This window comes from Adiantum capillus-veneris, chromosome 2 (assembly GCF_014529385.1).
Source record: "Adiantum capillus-veneris isolate H3 chromosome 2, ASM1452938v2, whole genome shotgun sequence".
Lineage (NCBI taxonomy): Eukaryota > Viridiplantae > Streptophyta > Polypodiopsida > Polypodiales > Pteridaceae > Adiantum > Adiantum capillus-veneris.
The window spans coordinates 71,732,459-71,756,745 of NC_140932.1; the positions used below are offsets into that span (position 1 = coordinate 71,732,459).

General features: G+C 46.5%; 1 protein-coding gene across 3 annotated transcripts in view; it reads left to right on the forward strand.

Moving 5' to 3' along the window:
* LOC147462962 (hsp70-Hsp90 organizing protein-like) overlaps positions 1–24,287 on the forward strand; it is a 61,436-nt gene that overhangs the window by 19,987 nt on the left and 17,162 nt on the right. For all 3 annotated transcript variants that reach the window (XM_086486354.1, XM_086486370.1, XM_086486362.1), the window contains 4 exons: positions 3,570–3,781; positions 3,867–3,916; positions 3,988–4,075; positions 4,192–4,308. In XM_086486354.1, the coding sequence (XP_086342480.1) occupies positions 3,570–3,781; positions 3,867–3,916; positions 3,988–4,075; positions 4,192–4,308 (467 nt within the window). The remainder of the gene's footprint in view (positions 1–3,569; positions 3,782–3,866; positions 3,917–3,987; positions 4,076–4,191; positions 4,309–24,287) is intronic.

Genomic DNA, 24,287 nt, shown 5'->3' on the forward strand with positions numbered 1-24,287 from the left:
AAGGTTTGAATTGGACTAACTGACTCTTGAATGCATCATCCTCAAGTTGCCCAGTCATAAAGCCCTGTACTGGAGGAACATTCACATCAACAGGAGGTATAGACAGAAGTGGCCATGAACTCTCGCCAACCTCGAATATTGTAGGAATTTCTTGTCTATCCTTTGAAGAGGAGCCCTCTTCCATTATACCCTTCCCTTTGTCGGCCATAGTTTAATCCCGCGTTCCTGTACTTTGTGTCTATACCCAAAACAACCGAGGCTCACTTCTTCAGGAAAAAGTGATTTATGTCCCGGCAACGGAACCTTGAAACCCGATAACTTTACTTTAAGCTTTAACACACACAGAGAAACCTTGCAAAAGGAACCTGTAACGGGAATTATCAAGTTGCCACGTCCTCATGATAGCTTTGCTCTACTGTTCTACGTCTATGATCCGCAGCCTCCCCCCGAGAACATGGTAAGTTGATGACCTCCCAAGCTACTTTGGCCCGGGCTAACTGGGTGTGGTGCCTTGACCAAAGAAAGTTCCTCATCAGCCTCTGTAGCTGGCTGATACAGGAGCTCGAGAAGATCCCGCAAGACATGATGTATCACATAGTAGCCAATAGCACCTGGTTGGCCACTACAACTCTGCCTGCCAAAGAGAGCCGTGCTGAGCTCCAATGCAGCAACTTCCTCCTAATGACAGGAGGAGGGGAGCAGTCTGTTGCTCAAGGGACAAGTCCAGGCCAACCTGACAACCCAAGTAACAAACTGCAGTCCCTGGGGGAATCCATCTGAAACCCTCACCCGACGACCAATCAAGCGTAGAAGCACTGCCAACCCAAAAAGCTACTGTCCTTCTCCAGTTGATCAGTGATTTTGATGCACAACAAAACACCTTAAGAGCCTGCTCACACCTGTGCGGATTGTCCTCTTGGCCCTCCAAGTACAAGGCTGAGTCGTCGGCAAACTCAACGTCAAGTAGCTCATCTGTCTCAATAGGGAGCTCGAGACCTCGCAAGACAATCTGCTAAGAAGTCAAAAATCTGCTCATCGTCTCAACATAGAACAAAAAGAGGAAGGGAGCTAGAGGGCAACTCTGTCTGACCGAATGGGTGAGCATGAAGCATTCTCGTCTTCCCCTTGCCAAGAGCACCTGATTGTGTGCATGCGTGTAGAGAGCTGATACACCTTTGATCCAAGCGTCTGAGAAACCCATCCTGTGTAGAGTGCCCTCCAAGAAGTCCCAGTCAACTTTGTCGTAGGCCTTCTCAAAATCGAGGAGGAGTATCACCACATCCTCTCCTTGGAGATGCGCGAGGGCATACGCCTCCCAAAAAGTAAAGATGGGTTGCCACTGTCGAATCTCATCTAAGGAGCCTCCCTCCTTGGGAATAAGGTAAATCATGCCCTCACTCATGTTGTCCGGCCCCTCTGACGCTGAAATTGGGGCCCTCCTAATCCGTGCACATTCTATGAGACAATCCTCATGGGGTCAGTGAGGAAAACCGATGGTGCAACAACAACCAACCTGGGTATCTTTGAGGCCTGCTTGGATGGGGAGTAATTTGCATCCGAGCGACCCCGAGATAGGCATGACTGTAAAGACTGTCCAACCCAAGACCAAGAAGAGCGTGTTGTCCGTAGGGCTACCTCCTCTGTCCAGGAGTCCTCATGTATATATACATAGCATGGTGGGCTTTGCGTGTCAGCAAAAAAGTGCACCACAATGTGTGTACGTTTTGCTGTGTCCGGAGGTGTCACCGAGAACTTGGCCAACGGCCACAGAGTTTGTACCAAGTCGGTAACCCTCAAGTCTCCCGTGTGGTGAGAGAACTCTAGAGCCCGAGCTTGAAGCCAGTCCATCACGGAGTCCAACGTCCACTAAGACTGGTCCCTACCACACAGAGGAAAAGAGTAACCAACCACTGTGTCTAGGAGCAGGAGAGGATGAAAGGGGGGGGGGTGGGGCTAGTGGGTGGAATGGGAGGGGAGGGGGCAACAACGGGTGGGATGAGGGGAGGTGGAGGCGGGGGGGTGTAGGGTGGCACGGGGGGAGGAGGGGCTGTCGGTGGTGAAGCTGAGGTGGAGGGTGGAACTGTGGCCTTATCCTGCTGTAAGGGGTCAAAACGGTACCTGTGGGAACCTACTGCTGTTGGCTTGGTGTAGGGCGACCACCAGGGGGGATGAACCGACGTGGAGGTCCCTGGTGGTGACGATCACTGACGTGTTGTCATCCCTCCTTTGCCTGGGCACCTAGCTCGGAGGAGGATCCTATCTGAGCTCTGTGAGTGTCTGTCTGTTGTGTTTGGCCCACCTTAGGAGGTTGGGTCTGGGTCTGGGTCTGTGCCGAAGGTTTGGGCCTCCTCCGTGGGTAGGCCTTTGCTAGATGGCCCATCTGTCGACAAATAAAGCATTGGTTCGGGAGGCCCGAATACTCCAATAGTTTGGCGAAGGCAACCACCACTCACCCAAGGTAGGTAGAACGACTTTCGGTAGAGTGTGGGTGTCACGAACCAAAACGCGTATTGTAGGTATGCTAGCTGCCTTGGCAGCTACAGAAGCTGCCGTGTGAGGGGTTACTCTAAGCCTATGCTGAGAGCGGGGGGGGGGGGGGGGGGGGGGGGGGGGGGGTACTCTCTCCTCAGGCATGGGAAGCAGACTGAGATGGGAAGGTCTGCCTCCTCAATGAGAACATTAGTAGCAGGATCAAATCCATGGCGCCACTGTCGAAAGTGAGCTCTAGCTGCTCGGATGGCCAAGGGGCTCATTGCAATGACCTTGGACGCCATCTCGGAAGACTCAAACTCTATTTGATAGTAGCCCCGCCCGAGAAGTTGAACGTTGATGATCTTGCCCACCTCTGCTAAAAGGCTGGCCTGCAGGAGGTCTCACACCTCCCCCCTGCTGGGTCTGGTGCCGATGATCTTGTAGATAAGAGAGGTGGCCTGAAGGCAGGGGACAGCAGCACGAGACGAGGGGGGGGGGGGGGGGGGGGGGGGGGCAGCAGCGATGGCAAAAGGATGCGCAGGTGGGTAGCGAGTGAGCAGCAGCGGGCGACGTGTGCTTTGTGTGAGTGTAGAAAGAGTAGCGCGAGATGGAAGTTTTGTTACTTGCAATACTTATTCATCTTTTTCTTGGCACATATCCTCATTCATGTCCATGACCTTTGCACTGGGTGTTCTTTGTTCCAAATGACAAAGCTTCTCCTTTTTGTTGTACATCTCTTTCTAACTTGCAGATTTTCTCTATAATCTTGTTATATGTTCATAAGACTTGCAAATGCAAGGTTTTTGTTTGTGGGCGATAGCAACACATACTGAGCGTGGTGATGCTAGCTATCTTCTGCATTTGGTGGCCCTCAAAGTCCTTTATGATCTAGCTGCAGTTCTTTATGATTTGTGTGTTAATATTCAGTGATGTCTTGTTTGGCAACCCTTTATTTTAAGTGCCAGGTAGGAAATGTAGCTAGTGAGGTCAAGCGAAATCAAGTTTCATGTGATTGTGACTAGTTGTTTGATGTTATTCTGTCACTGTTTATATAGCCAAGTTGCAGATTTTTAAATTTCTTCAATTTTTTTTTTCAGGGCGATGTGGAATGGGTCCAAACTTGGTAGTTCTCCCCACTGGTATCTTTGTTGGTCATTGTAATACAGCAGCTCATGCAGCACGATTGCTCGCCTTGCAATGTGGTTTGTCTGACCCTGAGAATAATCTTAAAGCCTTATCCCTTAAGCAACAAGGAATCAAGTCATTTGAATCAGGGGACTTTACGGAAGCTGAAACAATGTTTTCTGAGGTGATCTGTTTTTAATGCATAAGTAGCATTTCTCTACACGGCAAAACTGCCTCTCTTATCTTTTGTTACTATTTTTATTGCATAGGCAATTGACTTGCAACCTTCTGGAGGCCTGCACTTGCTTTATGCCAATAGGTTGGATTCTGCGTTCCAAGGGTTTACTTTATTTGCTCTGCCTTTTATAGCTTCTTCTAGTGGCTCCACAGGTCAGCAGCACGGCTATCAAAAGGTGATGCCCACGGAGCTCTGGAGGATGCCAATTGTGCTAGTGTCTTGGCGCCCAGATGGCATGTGGTATACTTTGAATTAGGTTCATGCTGGAAAGCATTAGGTTCATTGATTTTTGAGGATGCAGTTTTCAATCTGGAATTAAGTTTTGATAGATTGCTTTTGGCTTTGACTGATTTCAGCCACATCTACGACAAGGTGAGGCATACATGGTCATTGGCGATTGCCAGTCTGCACAATCTGCTTATACAAAAGCACTTTCGCTTGATCCTTCTTTAAGACGTTCAAAGTCTTATCAGGTAGTTCTGAAACGACTTTTGACAGGACCAAGTTTTCGAAGCTAAAAAAGATTCTTTTAGAAAGGCATAATTTCCTACTTGCTCATGCATGCCTTGTATGTGGCTCTTTTTTCCATGCTTTCCCTGTTATTACAATGTCAAGCTTTAGGGATGCAGGTTTTACAACATACCTGTCATAGGAGCTGTTGTGTGCGGACATGGACAGTAGGGCCTACTGTAGTGTAGACCAGGGAGCATAGGAGTGGAAAGGTCCTACCAATGCCGGACGGTGTACTTGAAAGATGGCATAGAAGCCCGGGGTGTCTAACAAGAAGGCCACAACCATTGTCCCCAATCCCAACCAACCATGACAATTGGCAGCCCTCCCATATCCATAGATGCCAAGAGGGTCATCCTCAGATGGGAACAATGGATCCACAACATGACCTCTTGCCACAGGAGCTGACAACTTTGATAGGGTGCATAGTGAGATCAGGAGAATGTGAAGCAAGGCCTTTAGTGGCCTTGATCCGCGAAAGCCCAAAAAACCATGGAACCACCCTGTGCTAGAATAGGATGAGTGGACCCATGTGATCTGCCCTCCTCAATAATGGCTCTGAGTGTCAGAATGTGGTCAAGAGTAAACCTCTCCTGAACCCTGCCTACGCCCAGCTGCGCGTATACCCTCCCTCTGCCCATCTACTCAGCTGCTACTCAAGAATGGATGCGTACAACCGTGCCAATGTGTGTCCAATCATGATAGTGCAATAATTCCCAAGCTCCATAGGGTCTCCTGGCTTGAAGATAGGTATAATAGTAGATAAACTCCAAGTATCAGGCAAACCCTCATACATGGCACGGTTGAACATCACTGCTAGAAGCTCTGTGAGCAGGTTCCTGGCATCTATAAAATGCTTAGCCACTAGGCCATCATGATCATATGCTCTGCCAATCCTCATCCTATCAATGGCCTTCTTCACCATCTCAGTGGTGAAAAAAGCACATATCTGTGGGCATGGCTCAAGGGGGTCAAGAAGAGGCGGCTGTCCAAGAACTGTGTACAGAGATGACGCATATTGGCCCCAAGCCTCTGTAGAAGTAATGGCAAGAGGGGGGGAGTGCTCATGAAAGAGTTGCCATGCCTCACCTGAGTCCAATTGTGAGGTCCTGGATACTAGAGATAAAGCTCGGCTGTGCCATGACATAATCCACTGTGCTTGCTCCATGTCTGTGTGGAAAGCATGTAAAACCTCCCGCAGCAGGAAGTCTTTGTAGGCCATTCAAAATGGCCAATCCGTGTGCAGTCCCCATGTCTATCAAGTGCCGTCCATACTCAGTATGCTCCACATCTTGTGATTTTCTAGATAGGCCCATCTCTGCAACAACCAGCTCCCTCAGCATCTCCTCTGAAGTATCATAAAATACTGTCTGGTGATGGGCATTCCTATCATTGAAGTCCCCCAAGATGATAATGTCACCATCCCTAGAGAACTCCCATATGTCATCATCCAAAATAGAAAAGGGGGACTGTCCTCTAGGTGGTGCATATACTGACGTACTCCGAGGAAAGTAGCAAATAGGAATGTAGAGGTATCTGCCCTCAGTCTCACCCATATGTACCTGGCTTGCTCATCCGTGTGGGCTATATGTATCAATGGCTGCAACTCCTCCCTGAATAAGACTGCCACTCCTCCTGAGGCCCGTCGTCTGTGTTGTGATCGCGTTTCGTGTCTGCAAATTGTCTTCCATTTGTATCTGTTGACATGTGGCATAGATTGCCCAGGGGCCTGGTGTGTCTCAGAATAGAAGATGACGTCCCTCCTAGTGAAACTATCCTCAAAAGCACCCACATCAAGACGTAGAGATCCATTCCCATTCCAAGTAGCAACTTTGAATGTGGTCCCATAGGTCTTGTGTCGTCATGCGGAGCGCCTCTCCATAATAACCACTCGTCTCTCTCTCTATAGAAGGCCAATTTCCATTTCTCTCGGGCTGTCCTTATCTCATGCATAACTTCTTGCACATGAGCAAGTTGTGAGAGTGTGAGGTCGTCCCCAAGGAATTTCCTGTCTTCTTTAGTGCAGGACGCTTCTTCAAGAAATCCTTCTTTGCTTCTATGGAGGGGAAGCGAAGGATCAATGCTCTCTCCTTGGAAGTCTCCCCATTTCCTTCTCTCTTCTTCCGGACTCTCCATGCCTTTGTGTGACTAGCCTCACTACCCATCATAATTAGAAGTTCTTTGACTTCCCCGGGGCTTCACATCATCATGGTCTCTTAGACCGGTCACTCGTACATGTAAATCCTCCTTTGCTCTTCCTCTAGGGTCATGTTGATGATTGCGGGAGTGGGGATGGTTGTTGGTTCTTTCCCTTTCGCTTTCTTGGCGACTTTTATCCATTTCTCGGCCTCATCTACCTTCTTCTGTGTTTTCGTGATTACATCTACCCACAATGACGTGTTCGCCTCATGTTGCTTCTCTTCTTCTTTGATCTTCCGCTCTTGTTCTTTGATGACTTTGAGTTCCTCTTATCATTGAGGGCTAGATTTCTCCTTCTTCAAGTCCATTCCCCGCTCTAGTTTCCGCAAGTTCTCGCTTGAGGGCTGAGACTTCTTCGCGGAGCGCTTGGACTTCTGCCTGAAAGTCTTCTTTCTCCTTTTTCCATTGCTTGCCCTCGTTGAAGACCATTTGAATGAGGTTGGCCTTTACTTTCTACCATCCTTCCATCTCCATTTTCCACTCTTTCATCTTTTTTTCCACTTGTGTTATTCACTTGTTCGTGACCATTAATGTTGCCTTCATTATTGTTGAGGGAGACTTGCACACGGGTGAGTTGCTCTTGGTCTCCATTGAGAGAGAGAGAGAGAGAGAGAGAGAGAGAGAGAGAGAGAGAGTCTAAAACAACCAAAAAGTAAGAAAAACCCTAAAAAACAGCAAGAAACGCGTGTGAAATCCTAAAAACAGAGAAAATCAGTTTCAAAACCTTAAAAAAAGCAAAACACATAGTTCAAACTCTAAAAAAAAAAAAAAAAAAGTGGCGAATTCTCAAGAAACAGCAAAAAACAGTTTCAAAACCCTAAAAAACCGCAAGTAACAATGGTGAAATCCTAAAAAATAGAAAAAACAGCTTCAAACCCAGAAAACAGCAAGAAACAATGACGAAACCCTAGAGAACAACAAAAAAGAACGGTTTCGAAACCTTAAAACAAAAAAAAAACATTGACAAAACCCTAAAAATATCCACAAAGCAAATTCGAAACCCTAAAAACAGCAAAAAAGTGGTGGCAAAGCCCTATAAATAGTGAGAGAGTCCAAACTCATGAGAGAGAGAGAGAGAGAGAGAGAGAGAGAGAGAGAGAGAGAGTATGTGATGGGCCAAACAAAGACAGTGATCAGATTCATCTATGACCTTGACGCATAACCCTAACCCTAAAATACCGTTAAATAGTGCCTTATTAAATGAAAGCAATCGTCCTCGATTGCAGGGTGTAGCGAAAGAAAAAGAAAGTACTCAAAGGATGTCCACACTCTTAACATTTACTCAATTGAAATCCCACGATTGATCATGCATTTGTGCAATGATGGCCGTGTACAGAAAAGAGATAAGCTAGTTGTAGATACCTCGAGTGCGTCCTAAAATCAATCATATGGCTAGTATCGTAGCCAATGGCTATAAAAGGACATTGGATCATGCTTGGATGCCGATTGTAGACCCAAGATCATCATAATCATAATCATCATTTGTCATAAATTCATACAACTTTCGTAAAACAAACAAAATTCATGGTTTTTGTCATCAATTAAAAAGTTATAGGATTCATTCCTAAGCCATTGTTGCTTCCCAATCAGTTGGTATACTTGAGTCCAGCAATAACTCCTTGTTTGTGTGCTTTACTAGAATCATTCATTCTCTTGCGTCGAGCCAGGCATAATACTTGTAAAACCAAAGCATGCTCAATTAAACATCACATCCCCCCAACTTTATAATGTAGAAAGCAATTGGATCCGCAAATGCATGAACTTGAAGTAGAAGTGGCCCAATCAATGTTGTCGATGATGTGTGTAACAAACTTGGCCACCCCAATTCAAGATTCTACCGCGACACAATAGAGATTCACTTCAAAACAGTTCACACTTCATAATTAGGTCAACACGGCCCGGCGTAGTTCCGTGCCTAGAGATATTGGCCTCAAAGGCTGGCGCCCCTTTCGGTATTTTTTTTTGTATTAATCCGTGTTCAAAGTACAAGAGAGTAGGTAGGTGCTCACTCTCAGACTCTGCGTCCAAATGCTCTGAGAAGTGAGGGCCTTGCCCACTTATTTATAGGTTACAAGGCATGCCCAAAAGCAGAGCCCCAAAAGCTTCTCAACTCAAAAGCTTCTGTGGATTTCCGTATGCAATGCCACGTCAGCAAATCAACATGAAATTCAGCGAAAATTCCGAGACTGCTGTACAACTGCCACGTGTCACTGCTGCCAGTCGGGGTGTGTGTTTGGGTTTGCTGCCCCACTTTGTAAGTGTGTCCAGGGCCATGCCACGTCACCCATTTGTGACATACCCCCCTCTTGAAAGCATTGTAATCCCCCTCGATTACGTCCGCAAAACAGAAAGAGGCCATAAACTGTCTTAGCAGACACTGGCTGTTAGTACCAACGCACTAGGAACAACACATCTAGTACATGTACCAATCGACAATCACATCACAGGAAATCACTTGACATCACAGAACATCACATGACAAATCACATTCAAAAATCATTCCAAATCTCAGACCATGATTAATCGGCAACGTATTTAGCAATCGCATCTAGATCCAGTTAGGACCTCACCGATGCCCGATTAACTAATCCATATTGCAATCATGTCGATAGAGATTTATGAGACCGAAATGTTGCAATCATTTCATCTATCAGTTCCTGCACTCAAACAAGTCAAGTACAAACCAATCAATATCATTTTCATTATCGCCTCAAGCACTGTCGTGTGCGAGAAATCTTTCGCCTGGAGCACTGTCGTGTGCGAGAATCATTTTCATTATCGGGAATTCTAATTCATAAAGTCATTGTCACGTGACACATCCCAACCCTATGTGTCCGTGGACAAACTACACCAGAGCAGGGTTCCCGTCAGTTAAGTCAGTTTAGATTAGCAGTGATCTGGCACTTTTGTGAGTCTATTCGTAGACTGTGCATGCCCAGTCACTTAGCATAGATGCATATCCTCCGGTTGCACATAGCATGATCATCGGAATTCCCATCAGAATCCATTAGCATCAATTAGGGGAATTTTCCAGTGCATTTAGCCTATTTTCCTATTTATTGGGATTTTTCACTTATTATTTTTAAGTGACTTTCCAACAAAAGTAGGTAGGGCAATTTTGCTAAGTTAATATATAAGCAAACCCAAGTTAGCACTTTCTGGCAGAAGAGGTAGCATGAGCTTCCCGCACAACAGGCAACTTCTCAGCAGTACCTCAGAACCTTGGCGTTTTTGGACTCCCAACCTCGCCATACCCCCAGTTATCCCTAGGGTTTTCTTCCTCTAGCAGCAGAGCCATCAACCAGGTGTTTTCCCGCGACCACCAACCTCAGCCCTTAGCGTTTTGCTAATGCCAGCCTTGCTGAATTTCCCAGCGATTCTAGCAACCTACTAACGCTAGCAGATCTGCAAATCAAGCACACCAGCGTTTTTGGATTTCAGATGCAGAACTGCCTGGCGTTTTTGGTCAGCAGCAAGTGACCTCAGCGTTTTTGATTCTCAGCCATACCGCAGCAGATGCACACAGTTTTCAGCCTTAGACACCGTAGCAGATCAGCCCCCAAGTTGGTTGCAGATGTTCCCCCATTTTCAGTCAATAAAACGCAGCCAAAACAGTCCTTTTCAGCCACCGAAACAATCCCAAAATTCAGCGATTAGAAGATCTCAGATTTCAGCCATCAAGTCGTCGTCGTCATCGGCATAGTCCCATTGCATCTGTCCATTGCATTCGCATTGTACACCTTTGTGCAATCAAAGTAGACCACTCTCACCGACAAGAGTGGGGCCTTCGGAGGAGAGTTTTATTACCTCTCGGGTGTCATATCTCTTCTTTCTCCTTCTCTCAGTCTCATTCACTTGCATGCACAATATCCACTCCCTTTGTTCGTGATCATAGCACTCTCCATAAGACCGAAAGCTCTCTCTTTCCCTAAGAACTAAAAGGAACCTTGAGCAATAAAGATCACTAATCTTGAGAAAATACAACATTCATTCCGTTGCACCTTACAGTCATACAACAAAATACTGTCAGCTCAGCAGTATCCCTGAAACCCAAAGGGACATCAGTGACTCTATATCAAATTCAAGTATCGGGGCAATTTGTCCACAAAGGAGTGGAGTGACTCCCTTCTTGTGCATACCCGCTGCACTAGATTCGCCCATGCTGAAGTCGGGGTTCTATCGGAGTAGACTATGCTAAACTGAATGCTTCAAGGTAAAGTTTCACAATCTGAGGAGTATTTGCTAGGTCCTCCTCCTCCATCCACTTCGCATCCAATGCGGGATAGTTCTTGAATTTAACCAAGAACTACCTTATCGCTTTACCTTTAATCTTTCTATCGTTATGCGCCAGTATCTATTCTGGTACGAGAATCGCCTCGCTTTCCTCCACTTCGGGTTGCTTATCTGGCTCCCCATCATGGGGCACATCGCCTTTAAAAGGCTTCAAGAGACTCACATGAAAAGCATTGTGAATTCTCCAAGTATCGGGCAGCTTCAGTCTAAAGAAGACATCATTTATCTTTTCTTTTATTTAGAAAGGTCCATAGTATCTCATGCTAAGCTTTGGAAAAAGCTGATCCTTTCCCTTTTTCTCTCTCAGGTGTGCCTTCTCAAAACATAAGAGCACCCAATCGTTCTCCTTTAATTTCAAGTCATGACGGTGTCGATCTGTTGCCTTTTTGTGTCCTTCTTGAGATTTCTCTAAGCCTCCCGGACCTTGGCAAAAGCAGTGTCCAAGTCCTTGTACTTGTCGGCTTCAAAAATCTCATCTTTTGTGCTTAAGAAGGGTGGAATCTTTGGAGCACCTTCAATAATCTCAAATGGCGCCTTCCCCGTCGAAGAGTGAATCGTGTTATTGTAGGCAAATTCCACCAAAGGTAAACACCTTTCCCATTGAGTCTTTTGATTCGAAATGTAAGACTTCAACAAATCCAATACGACTGAATTTACAATCTCAGATTGCCCAACCAAAGGTAAAAACCTTTCCCATTGAGTCTTTCGATCCGAAATGTAAGACTTCAACAAATCCAATACGACTAAATTTACAATCTCAGATTGCCCATTTGTTTGCGGGTGGAAAGATGACGAGAATTGTAACCGTGTGCCAATGTTCTCCCAAAGAGCCTTCCAAAACAAACTCGTGAATCGGGGATCTCTGTCGGAGACAATTGTCTCAAGCCTGCCATGTAATTTGAATATTCGTGCAATGAACAGTCTTGCTAAGTGATCTGGCTCGACTGTTTTCTTTATTGGAATGAAATGAGCTTGCTTGCTAAATCAATAACAGTCCAGATACCATCGTGCCCTCTCTGTGTCTTCGGAGATCAAAAATGAAATCCATTGCAATACTTTCCTGGGGCGGGTGGGAATGGGTAAAGGCTGTAACAATCCTTGTGCTTTATGCCTGTCAAACTTGACCTTCGACCTTCTGGCATACCAAGCAACTGCGCACAAAATCGTCCACGTCCTTCTTGAGTCTCGGCCAAAAGAGATCAAAAATGAAATCCATTGCAATACTTTCCTAAGGGCGGGTGGGAATGGGTAAAGGTTGTAACAATCCCTGTGCTTTATGCCTGTCAAACTTGACCTTTTGGCATACCAAGCAACTGCGTACAAAATCATCCACGTCCTTCTTGAGTCTCGGCCAAAAGAGGTATTTCTCTACACCTTTCAAGGTGGTAGCAATGCCGCGGTGACCCGTAAATGGTGGACAATGGCATTCGGTTAGAACCTTTTCCCTCAACGGCTGTGTAACGCACAACATCGTTTTCTTCATTAAGTAGCCATCCCGTATGGAATATCCCGCTACTACCTCCCCATTCTGTATTCGTGTGAATACATCCGAAAAATCTGGATCTTGGGCGTACTGGTCGACCATGTCCACGAAGCTTCTATGATGAATCGCGGAAATAGCCAAGACTAACGGCTTCCGAGACAATGCATTTGCCACCAAGTTCTTCTGTCCCTGTACATGGACAATGTGGAAGTGAAACTGTGACAAGATGTTAGCCCACCGCATCTGCTTTTCCGAAAGCTGCTTCTGTGAGAAGTAGCGTAAAATCTGATGATCAGTTTGAAGACCGTAAAATCGGCTCCGAGTAGGTAATGTCGCCACTGAGTAAGAGCCTGGATATCCCGAACCAGAACACGTACTGTTGGAATGCCAGCTGCATTGGCAGCTACATAGGCTACCGTGCTATGTGTCTCCAAGTTGGTCCCAATCTCTGAGCCAATCTTGGGCGGGAGCGGAAATTACTTTCCTCAAGCCGGGGAAGCAGACCGAAATAGGAAGGTCTGCCTCCTTGACAAGAACATCGGTATCTGGGTCGGAATCGTGGCACCATTGTTGAAAATGAGCTCGAACTGCTCGGATGGCGAGAGGGCTCATCGCAATGACCTTGGATGCCATCTCGGGAGTCTCAAACTCTATTTGGTAGTAGCCACGTCCGAGAAGCTGACATCGAGGATCTGCCCACCTCTGCAAGAAGGCCGGCCTGGAGGAGATCATGCACCTCCCCTCTGCTAGGTCTGGTGTCGAGAATCCTACAGATAACAGAGGTGGCTTGAAGGCGTGCCACCTCTGCCTCCAAGCTTGCTTGCTTTGTCGTGGCGAAAGAGCAAATCGGATGGTGGGTTCTGTGGGGTTGGGCGAGGGGGCTTCAGTGGAGTCCCTTTGTGGCGGAGCAGAATTTTCCATCCGTGTCTGCTACTGCAAAGGCGAACGATGGGAAGTCGAAGGTGTTGATGAGAACGAGGCGGAGAGGCGCGGCGAATCGAAGCAGTATCGAGGAGGGAGTGAGGGAATGGCGACATGTTGCGGCAATGCAAGGAGGGGGGTGGGGGTGGGGGTGGGGGCGGGCAACGCGCAAGCTTGGCGGGCAGCCCAGGGCAGCACGAGAGGGAGGGGGATGAGGCGGGCTGGCAAGGACAGGGCAGCACGAAGGGGGGGAGGTGGGGAGGGCAGCGATATAGTGCGCAAAAGCAGCAATAGCGAGCTCGCGTCCGAAAAATCTATTGGCCTAGTTTATTTAGGGATGTCCAGACTTATGTGTTGCAATGCAATATGTGTTAGTTCAATAAATATGAGCGCTTCAAGATTGGGGGAGGTAATGACTTAGTGTGGGTGGTAGTGGACAGGTTAACCAAAATGGCAAAGTTTATTGCCACGAAAAAAACAGTTAAAATGCCAAAGTTGGCAAAACTTTGTATTGAACATATTTACAAGTTGTATGGTTTGCCCCCAGATATAGTATCAAACAAATATAGGAAGTTCAATAGTTATTTTGGAGAGAAGTCTTCAAAAAGCTAGATACTACTCTAAGCATGAGTACAGTAGCTCATCCTTAGTCTGATGGTCAAACTGAAAGAGTTAACTTGTCACAAGACGGGCACCACTTGCCAGTAGAAAAGAACAGACTTTTGGCACTTCAATAACAACTTAACTGAAAGAGAGAGAGAGAGAGAGAGAGAGACCACGTGACACGGAGTGGTGGAATTCCACCGCAAGAGAGCACTGGCCCCAAACCTTGGCGTCCCTTTCGATATTTTCTAATATTGTTTGAACTCAGTTCAATGCCGGTACTCGCCCTCCGCCCCAAACCTTGGCGTCCCTTTCGATATTTTTTTATATTGTTTGAACTCAGTTCAATGCCGGTACTCGCCCTCCGCACCTTACCAAAGCATGCCAAAGAATGAGCCCTCTGCACATATTTAAAGGCCTTGGCCTCAAAAGCAATTACATGAAAAGCAGTAAACTTAAAAGCAACTGGCCCAAAAGCAGGTGCTCAAAAGCTGCCATCGTAAATCACGGAAATCTGTACAGGTTGCCATGTCAACAAGCAAGCGACATTCGTATAGATTGCCACGTCAACAATCAGCGCAAAATCTGGAGATCAATATTGGCTGCCATGTTTGGGGGGGGGGGGGGGGGGGGTCGAGCTTTATTTTAATGCCTTTATGTGTAAGGTGCAGCGGAAGTGAATGTTGAACTTTGCTCAAGATGAGTGCTCCGAACTGTGCTCAAGGGTTCCTTTTACTTATAGAAGGGAGAGCCTTCCGTTCCTTAATGAGAGAGTGCAAATGATCACAAACAAATTGAATGACACTATGAATGAAGGTGGAGAGAGAGAGAGAGAGAGAGAGAGAGAGAGAGAGAGAGAGAGATGAAATGAAATGTTATATTAACGTCTTCAAAAGGCCAGAATGACCTATGAGACCAAACTGATACAAAAGTGGTGAATTTGTTACAATGTCTGGGTACCTTAGTACTAAAGTACTAAGTGTGAAAGTGTGAAAATAAATGTGAAAAACTAAATACAAAGTATTGAATAAACTTCTTAGGAGCATTCTGGGTGTCTGGCTAGGATGCTTCTAATCCTTTGTTGTAGTCCCCTCCAGTGAAGTGTGCTTCTGCATCTCGATCGTGGTTGTCTCGATGAAACGAGCACGAGAGCGAGAGAGAGAGAGAGAGAGAGAGAGAGAGAGAGAGAGAGAGAGAGAGAGAGAGAGAGAGAGAGAGAATATGACACCTGACGGTTCTCAAACCCTCCTCCAAGGGCCCCCCTCTCTATGGCGAGAGAGGTCCATGCTATTGATTGCACAAATTTGGTACAATGGTCTAGATGCAATGGACTTGCTGATGATGTCTCGACATGACGACGACGAGGACGGGCTGAAATCTGAAAACGCTAGGGCTGAAATCTGCAAATCTGCTGAATTCTAACACTGCCTCGGCGAGGACGGCGATAGTGACGATGATGCGCTGAAAACGCAGATGCTGAAATCTGCGGACAGCGGGCTGAATCTGAAAACGCTGGCTGATCTGACGGTACTGCGAGAATCTGCTGCCGGTAAGTGAGATCTGCGAGGCTAGGGACGGGATCTGCTGAAAACTGAAAACATTGATGCAAGGGTGTCACAAACTGGTGACGTGGCTGCCCAGTACACACACACACACCCTCTGGCAAGGACACACCCTCTGGTGTATGCACAGTGGTAGCAGACAGCAGAACCACCTCCCAAACAAGTACTCAAGAAACCTCCTACCCCAAGGATGTTTACTGAGCAGGAATTAGAAGAGGTGGTTGATGGACGGATCTCTCAGCTTTTTGACATGCAGAACAAAGCAGAAAAGCACGACAAAAAGCAGAAGAAAGGAACCGACTTCCCGGGTTATTTGGGTCGTCAATCTACTTTTGCCTTGGCAAGAAAGCAGAAGATGCGTGTGCGGTTTGAAGGATTACCTAGTTCTTCTTCTTCTTCTTCTTCAGAGAGTTCTTCTAGCTCTTCCGATCCGAGCGAAGAAGACTGAAAAGCAAAAAGCGAAGCAAAAAGCAAAAGCGCAAGAAAAAGGCAAAGAAGTGTAAATCTCGCCCAGTTTCGAACAGTTCTACAGAGGACTCATCCTCGGATAGTTCGGACTCCGACGACCGCAGATTCTATTCAAAGAAGAAGAATTTTTATAAAGCCAACGAGTCAGAGAGTTTAAAAAAGGTGGATAGTCAGTTAAATTTAACACGTTTTCTGGTTTTCAAGATGCTTCGAAGGCTTTGGCCTTCAAACAACAGTTTGACATAGCTTTCTCTGGAGGGCGGTACTCAGAGCACTCCAAGATTCGTAGGGCTACTTCCTACTTCAGGGGAAATGCTCAAACTTGGTGGTCCACACTTGTATGGAATAGGAAAGCGCCAGTTAAATGGCTGAAATTTAAAAGGTTTTTTATTTCTTCTTGGCTGACTCGAGAGAACGAACGCGACATACGAACTGCTTGGAACCATCTTCGGATGACCAAGAAGGATACTTTGGACGCATATTGCGAGAGATTCTGGAGCTCTTTTATACCAGCCTCTTCATTTAAGATCTCGTTCAAAGAATAGATTGAGCGGTTTACCTTGGGACTTCCTACAGAGATCCGAGATCATTGCTTAGAGCAAAAGTAAGATTCCATTCAGGAAGTGACGAGTCATGCGAAACCGGGTTTTGCATTCACTAAGGCAGTTTGACCTACCCCACGGATGAAATCATGACGCAAAGGAATGAACGGACTTCGAACAATGAAAGTAGAAAGAAGAAGAGTAACCCAAAAAAGAAAGAAAAAGATGCACGACCCAAGATTACTCTTTCCCAGAGAGCTCTCTACATGAAAGAGGGGAAGTGCTTCGGATGCGGGAAAACTGGGCATATCTCCGCGAAGTGCCCTAAAAAGGCATCGAAAGAACAGAACGACAAGGATGAAGACAGGCCAGAGGGTTCGAAAGCAGCTGAGGAACGTGGACGAGAAGGCAAGATGAAAGCAGGACTGGTTCCAGATTGCATGGGTATTGACACCAGCACAATTGACGAGAGTACAGACTTTGCCGAGCTTGGGGCAAAGTGAAAGACCAAGAAGCCCTGATTTTATTTGATGGAGGAGCCAAGACCAACTTCATTTCACCTGAATCGGTTGCGCGGCTTGAGATTACACCCGATTGGATGGGACCACTAGCAGAGGCAGTTCTAGCGGTGTTCGGCAGGGACGTAGCCATTACACCTGTCATTGGCAAACTTCGGTTGCATTCTCAGGGGTATTTGGGGCATGAGGACTTCTACATAATGCCTTTGGAAGGTTGTGATGTCCTCTTGGGAATTCCCTGGTACCACAAGAACAACGCGGTGGTCGACTATTGGGCGAGAAAAGCGACTTTGACCACAGAGAAGGGCAGAACCATTGTACTTGATGTGAAACTTAAGGGCGAGTCTGTCCCTATTGTATCGGCTTCGGCCATTTCAAAATTAATGAAATCCAGTCTGTTTGTTTACTCGATCTTCTTGAGAGAGATGAGTGATGAGAATAGGACAAATATGTCTGAACTTTATAAAGAACGCCAAGATTTTCTCCACACTCATGCCGATTGCTTTTTGGAGGGCCTGCCAGGCGAGTTATCACCCGCTCGTCCTGAGGATCATACCATTGATCTGATACTTGGAAGCACGCCACCGAATCGGCCACCTTACCGTGTGAGCCGAGTACAAAATGAAAAGATTATGAACCCAGTGAAAGACCTCTTGGAAAAGGGTCTTGTCCAGCCTAGTACTTCACCGTATTGCTCTCCAGTGTTGTTGGTTTTGAAGAAAGACGGATCTTGGAGAATGTGCATCGATTATAGCACTCTCAACGAAATCACCATCAAGAACAGATTTTCGATTCCTAGGATCGATGATATACTCGACAAGTTACAGGGATCCTCGTGCTTTAGCAGGATTGACTTGAAGAGTGGATATCATCAGATCAGGATAGCGCCAGGAGAAGTCTACAAGACAGCTTTTCGGACGACTTTTGGGTTATTTGAGTATTTGGTGATGCCTTTTGGCTTAACCAATGCTCCTGCGACATTTAACCGGATGATGGACAGGATTTTTCGAGAATACAGGCTATTTGTTGGCACTTTCTTTGACGACATCATTGTTTTCTCCAAGAATGAGGCAAAACATAGAGATCATTTGCTTCATGTCTTTCAGGCATTACGAGATCACAAGTTGGTGATTAATGCGAAGAAAAGTGAATTTTTTCCTACGAGAGATACACTTTTTGGGACACATTGTGTCAGCAACAGGAGTGTAGATGGACCCGACCAAGATAGAGACTATGCGCGATTGGCCCGATTTGACGAATGTCCATGAAGTTAGAAGCTTCTTGGGCTTGTGTTCATTCTACAGGCGGTTCATTAGAATGTTTGCAGAGGTTGCTCCCCTTTGCATATCTTGACACAGAAAGGAGTACCTTTCTCGTGGAGACCCACAGAGGTGGTTGCCTTTCAGACATTGAAAGAGAAATTGACAACAGGACTAGTTTTGACTTTGTCTGACTTGCAGAAGTCATTTGAAGTATATTGTGATGCTTGTGGTCGTAGTCTGGGTGCGGTCTTAATGCAAGAAGGCCATGTCATTGCTTATGAGAGCCGATTGTTCTCAAGGCCGGAATTGACAACATAGATTTATGAGAAAGAGCTTTTGGCGGTTATCCATGCTCTTACTCAGTGGCGGTTATTTACCTACTCGGAGCGGATTTTACTGTCTTCAAAGTTCACAGACCATTAGAGTTTACGCTACTTCTTGTCACAGAAGCAGGTATCGGAAAAGCAGATGCGGTGGGCGAACATCTTGTCACAGTTTCACTTCCAGATTGTCCCATGTTCAGGGACAGAAGAATTTGGTAGCAGATGCTTTGTCTTGGAAGCAGTTGGTTCTAGCTATTTCCGCGATACATCATAGGAGCTTCGAGGACATGGTCGATCAGTATGCCACAGATACAGATTTTGCAGACATTTTCATAGGGATACGGGATGAGGAGACAATAGCCGGAAATTCCATTCCGGATGGCTACTTGATGAGGAAAACCATGTTATGCGTTACACAGCCGTGGAGAGAAAAGGCTATGACCGAATGCCACTGTCTACCTTTTACGGGTCACCGCGGCATTGCTACCACCTTGAAAGGGGTAGAGAGATACTTCTTTTGGCTGAGACTCAAGAAGGATGTGGATGAGTTTGTGCGCAGTTGCTTGGTATGCTAGAAGGTCTTGACAGGCATAAAGCACAGGGATTGTTACAGCCTTTGCCCCATACCCACCCGCCCTTGAGAAAGTATTGCAATGGATTTCATTTTTGATCTCCCGAGAACTCAAAGTGGTCACGATGGTATCTGGACTGTTATTGACAGATTTAGCAAGAAGGCTCATTTCATTCCAGTGAAGAAAACAGTCAAGCCGGATCACTTAGCGAGACTGTTTGTGGCCCAGATCTTCAGATTACATGGCATGCCCGAGACGATTGTCTCCGACAGGGACCCCAGATTTACGAGTTTGTTTTGGAAGGCTATTTGGGAGAACATTGGCACGCGGTTGCAGTTCTCGTCATCTTTCCACCCGTAGATTGACGGGCAATTTGAGATTGCCAATTCAATGGTACTAGATTTATTGAAGTCTTACATCTCGGATTAGAAGACTCAATGGGAAAAGTATTTACCTTTGGTGGAATTTGCCTACAATAACACAATGCACTCTTTGACGGGGAAGGCTCCATTTGAGATCATTGAAGGTGCTACGAAGGTTCCACCCTTCCTAAGCACGAAAGATAAGATTTTTGAAGCTGATGAGTACACGTGCGACTTGGACACGGCTTTTGCCAAGGTCTACGAGGCTTTGCAGAAATCTCAAGAAAGACTAAAAAAGACAGCAGATCGCCATCGTCGCGATTTGAAATTGAAGGAGGAGGATTGGGTGCTCTTATGTTTTGAGAAGGCACGCTTGAGAATGAAAAAGGGAAAGGAGAGGCTTTTTCCAAAGCTTAGTATGCGATACTACGGACCTTTCCAGATCTCCAAAAAGATAAATGATGTCACCTTTCGATTGAAGCTGCCTGAAACTTGGAGGATTCACAATGCTTTTCATTTGAGTCTCCTGAGGCCTTTTAAAGGCGATGTGCCCGAAGATGGGGAGCCTGATGAGCAACCCGAAGTGGAAGGAAACGAAGAGATCCTTGTTTCAGAACAGATATTGGCACATAAAGTAAAAAAGATTAAGGGTAAAGTGATAAGGCGGTTCTTGGTTAAATTCAAGAACTATCCTGCATTGGATGTGAAGTGGATGGAGGAGGAGGACCTAGCAGATACTCCTCAGATTGTGAAACTTTACCTTGAAGCTTTTGGTTTACCATAGTCTATTCCAATTGGAAACCCGAATTAAGCTTGGCCGGAAATCTGGTGCTGTGGGTATGCACAAGAGGGGAGTTACTCCGCTCCTTTGTCAACAGATGCCTCGATTTTCATATTAAAGTCACTGATGTCTCTTTGAGTTTTAGGGATACTGTGAGCTGATAGTATTTTGCTGTAATGACTTTATGAACTGGAATTCCCGATAATATGATATTGATTTGTTCTTGACTTGTTTAAGTGCAGGAATTGATAGACGAAATGACTGCAGCATTTTGGTCTGAATGATCTCGATAGACATGGTTGCAATAGGGATTAGTCAATCGGGCATTTATGAGGTCTTGAGTGGATCTAGATACAGTTGCTAATTGCATTGCCGATAAATCATAGTTTGAGATCCGAATGAATATTGAATGTGATTTGTCATGTGATGTCCTGTGACGTCGTGTGATGTGACTGTCGATTGATACATGTGCTAGATGTGTGTTCCTAGTGTGTCGGTACTAACAGTCAGTGTCTGCTAAGACAGTTTATAGCTTGTGTCTGTTTTGCAGGCGTAATCGAGGGCGATTACAATGCTTTCAAGAGGGGGGTATGTGTCACGGGGACGTGGCAACTGTTAACTATGTCACGAGGACGTGGCAACTGCTAACTTTAGTTGTTGGTTTCTTTCCAAGGGGTTTTGTTTTGTTTTTGAGACCCTCTTCTTGAAGTAGCAAACGGTCGGACATTGCATGGCCAATGTGAACGGTAGTTTCACCCGCAGATGGGTAGTGGTCGGCACTGGAATTCGTATGGTAAGAGGATGTCTAGGCTCAGAGAAAGATCATATAGGTCCCCCCGTCGCACTTAGCAAGTTGGTGGATACTAGGAAGTGAACTCAATTAAGGCGTAAAGTCAAGGTGGGACTACCAACAAAAAGTATCCGACAGTTGGGCCACATTGCACTTTTGGATGCGGTCCCAATGAGGATAGATGGTCAGAAGACCAGTGGGGAGCCCAACGGAAGCATCTCCTAAAATTTAGGGAATAGCTATTTTGGGCCGTGAAATGTGTTCGCGTCATTACCTCCGGTATGACTAGGGGAACATTTTACAACTCTGCCGCGAAGCAACTGGGCAACCGGTCAGAATATTTTTAAGTGGCGAACCTGAAACGGGCAAATGCTTGTAAATGCGCCAAGTGTTGATTTTTCATGAACTTTCCCCTTGCAGAAAAATGGGCGCTGATTTTTACGTTGGGAGAGGCCTCATTTCAGTTTTTTGGTCACAGGTTAAGAGCTATGGAGTGCTTCCTTTCCCTCTCATGTACAGTGTGGTGCTAGGAGTGATGCCCTACACACTACACACTGCTCTCTCTCTCCCCCCTACGTGCAGTTATGTGATGCCCCACAAGAGGGCTCCTCATTTGACTGACGTACAGCTGTGTGGGTTCATGATTTTGTGCTGAGGCAAGAGCCTCCTTGAGCAGGAACAGGGGTAGCTAGCTACTACTCCAAAGTAGGCACTGGTGAGGGTCATAACCTCACCATACAGGTGCAAAATCAGCGCTGTGTACGCGCTGTAATTTTACTGTTTTTCAGCCATACGGACGCCAGAACCTTTGGGAATCGTGCCCCACTGGTAGAGGATAGTTAGGGGACTGTTTGGTGCTGAAAACAGGGCAAAAACCAGTAAATACAGTGTGCTGAATTTACTGTTTTTGGGCAGGAATCAGAGGGTATACGCCAGTAGAAGCGAGTTCCAGTAGGGGAATTGGTTTCGCGCAAGTTTAGGGGCTGTTATGTTGCCGAAATTTGGCCAAAACAGGCGGTATCTAGTGGGATACAGTCAAAGGATTCCCAGGACTCTTCTTTGTACTTTACCCTCCTAAAGAATAAAGAAATACCGAAAGGGGCGCCAATTTTGGGGCCTACAGGTTGTCGGCGTTTGCTCGGAGCATTCTAGCTTCCGAGCCGTGTGTGTGATTAAGTGTTAATTCCCATTACAGGTCTCCTTTCAAAGTGCTCTGTGTGTGTGTCTAAAGCAAAGAATTTCGGGTGAAAGCCAACGCCTACCGCCCTACGGGCCGGTTTCATGGTTCCGTTGCCGGGACATCAATCACTTTTTCCTTAAAGTGTGAGCCTGGATTGTTTAGGGTAAAGACACAGAGTGCAGGAACGCGGGAATCACACTATGGCCGACAAGGGGAAGGGAATTATGGAAGAGGGTTCCTCTTCAAAGGACAGGTAGGAGATTCCTATGGTTTTTGAGATTGGCGAGAGTTCACGGCCACGTCAGTCTGTACCTCCTGTCAACGTGAATGTCCCTCCAGTAGTACAGGGCTTTATGATGGGGCAACTTGAGGATGATGCGTTCAAGACTCGGTTAGTTGCCGCGGTGAATGTCTTTTCGCAGCTGGTGCAGAATCCGAGGTTTATGGAATTCTTGCAAGCACCACCAGTGCAACAACAAAATAGGCAACCTACGCCGCGTACGGAGATTGTTGATGCTCAAGCCGAAGTACTTCATGTGGCGCAGAAGGAAAGGGAACACTCGCATGTTGCGGAGTCGGGGGCTCCAAAGCAGGTTCCTCCCGTGCTTGAACAGGTGGCTAGAACGCTTATCCCACAGGTTATGCCAGTTCAGCCCGCCACCTTTCAGAGCCAGCATGCTGTCTTGAATAGACAGGGAGCTGGATACCAGGCTATGCACTCAGTTTTTCCACCACCCACGGTACATCCTGGGTATTTCGGGGGTGGATCAGTGTTCCAAAGTATGGCTGGTTATGCGCCTGGAAGGCAGCCATACATGCCAAGAATAGTGTTCGGGGGTATGCAAGGCATCATGCCAAACCCCATGTATGGTAGTATCGGCATGCAGCAAGGTTTCCACTGCAACCAGGGCCAGTTTGGGGTGCCACAGGGTCATTTTGGCATGGCTAGTTTTTCTGGACAGCAGCCAGATATCGCACCTCTGACGCAAAATGTGAATGGCTAAGACGTGCCGATCATGCCTAATACAGTGCCCATGTTGCAGACCATTCCGTATGACAACTTGGGGGTACTAGAGAAGCCGAAGGCTTACAAAGAAGGTGGTGCAGCAGTAAAGTTCAGTACCTTCAGTGGATTCGAGGATAAGACAAAGGCCCTCACTTTCCTCCAGCAGTTTGATACAACTTATGCAGGGGGGGGATTTTACAGAGGCCTCGAAGGTCAAGAAAGCTGCCACTTTCTTAAAGGACAATGCGCTTACATGGTGGACGACTTTGTTAATGCAAGGATAGGCACCTGCCACTTGGGTTTACTTCAAGCAAATGTTTGCATCTGCTTGGCTGTCAAATGATTTTGAAGCCGACGTCATGACAGATTGGCACCAGCTTACTTCAGCTTCGTGCAAGAGCTTGCTGGAGTACAATAGGAGGTTTTGTAAAGCGTTACTCGCAGTGACCTCCTACAGATTTGTGCCATTGACAGAGCAGATAGAGAAGTACTGTTGTGGGCTGCCTAAAGGGCTTCGCGATTACTGTACAAAGAACAGAGTGGCTACCCTTACTCAGCTTATGGAAGTTGCGAACACTGGTCTTGCCTTGTTGAAAGGAGAGGACAGTGGATTTCCGAGCAGTGACAAAGGAGGGCAGCAAAAGAAAAATTCAGCGAAGAAGCCCTTTGTGAAAACGGCTCCTGATGCGTCATAGGGGTCAGAAAAGGCCACCAAAGACAAGGATTCAGCTGGGACTTCTGGAGCGTAGGCAAAGAAACAGAAAAGGAAGCCTTTTGTGCGCAAGTCGCTTGAGGAAAAGAAGGTCCTAATGGTTGAGAACAAATGCTTTATATGCAAGCAGCGTGGTCACTTTTCTATCAATTGTCCACAAAGGAAAAGGCCAGCTGACTCAGAGGATAAAGAAGACCAGAAAGGCAAGAAGCCAAAACCCACGGTAGGTTTAGTGCCAGACATGGTGGGTGACAGGCCCAACACAGATGCCAGTGAGTTATGCAGGGCATGGGGTAAAGTTAGGGATCAGACGGCACTCATCTTCTTTGATCCAGGTGCCAAAGCTAACTTTATCTCACCAGAGT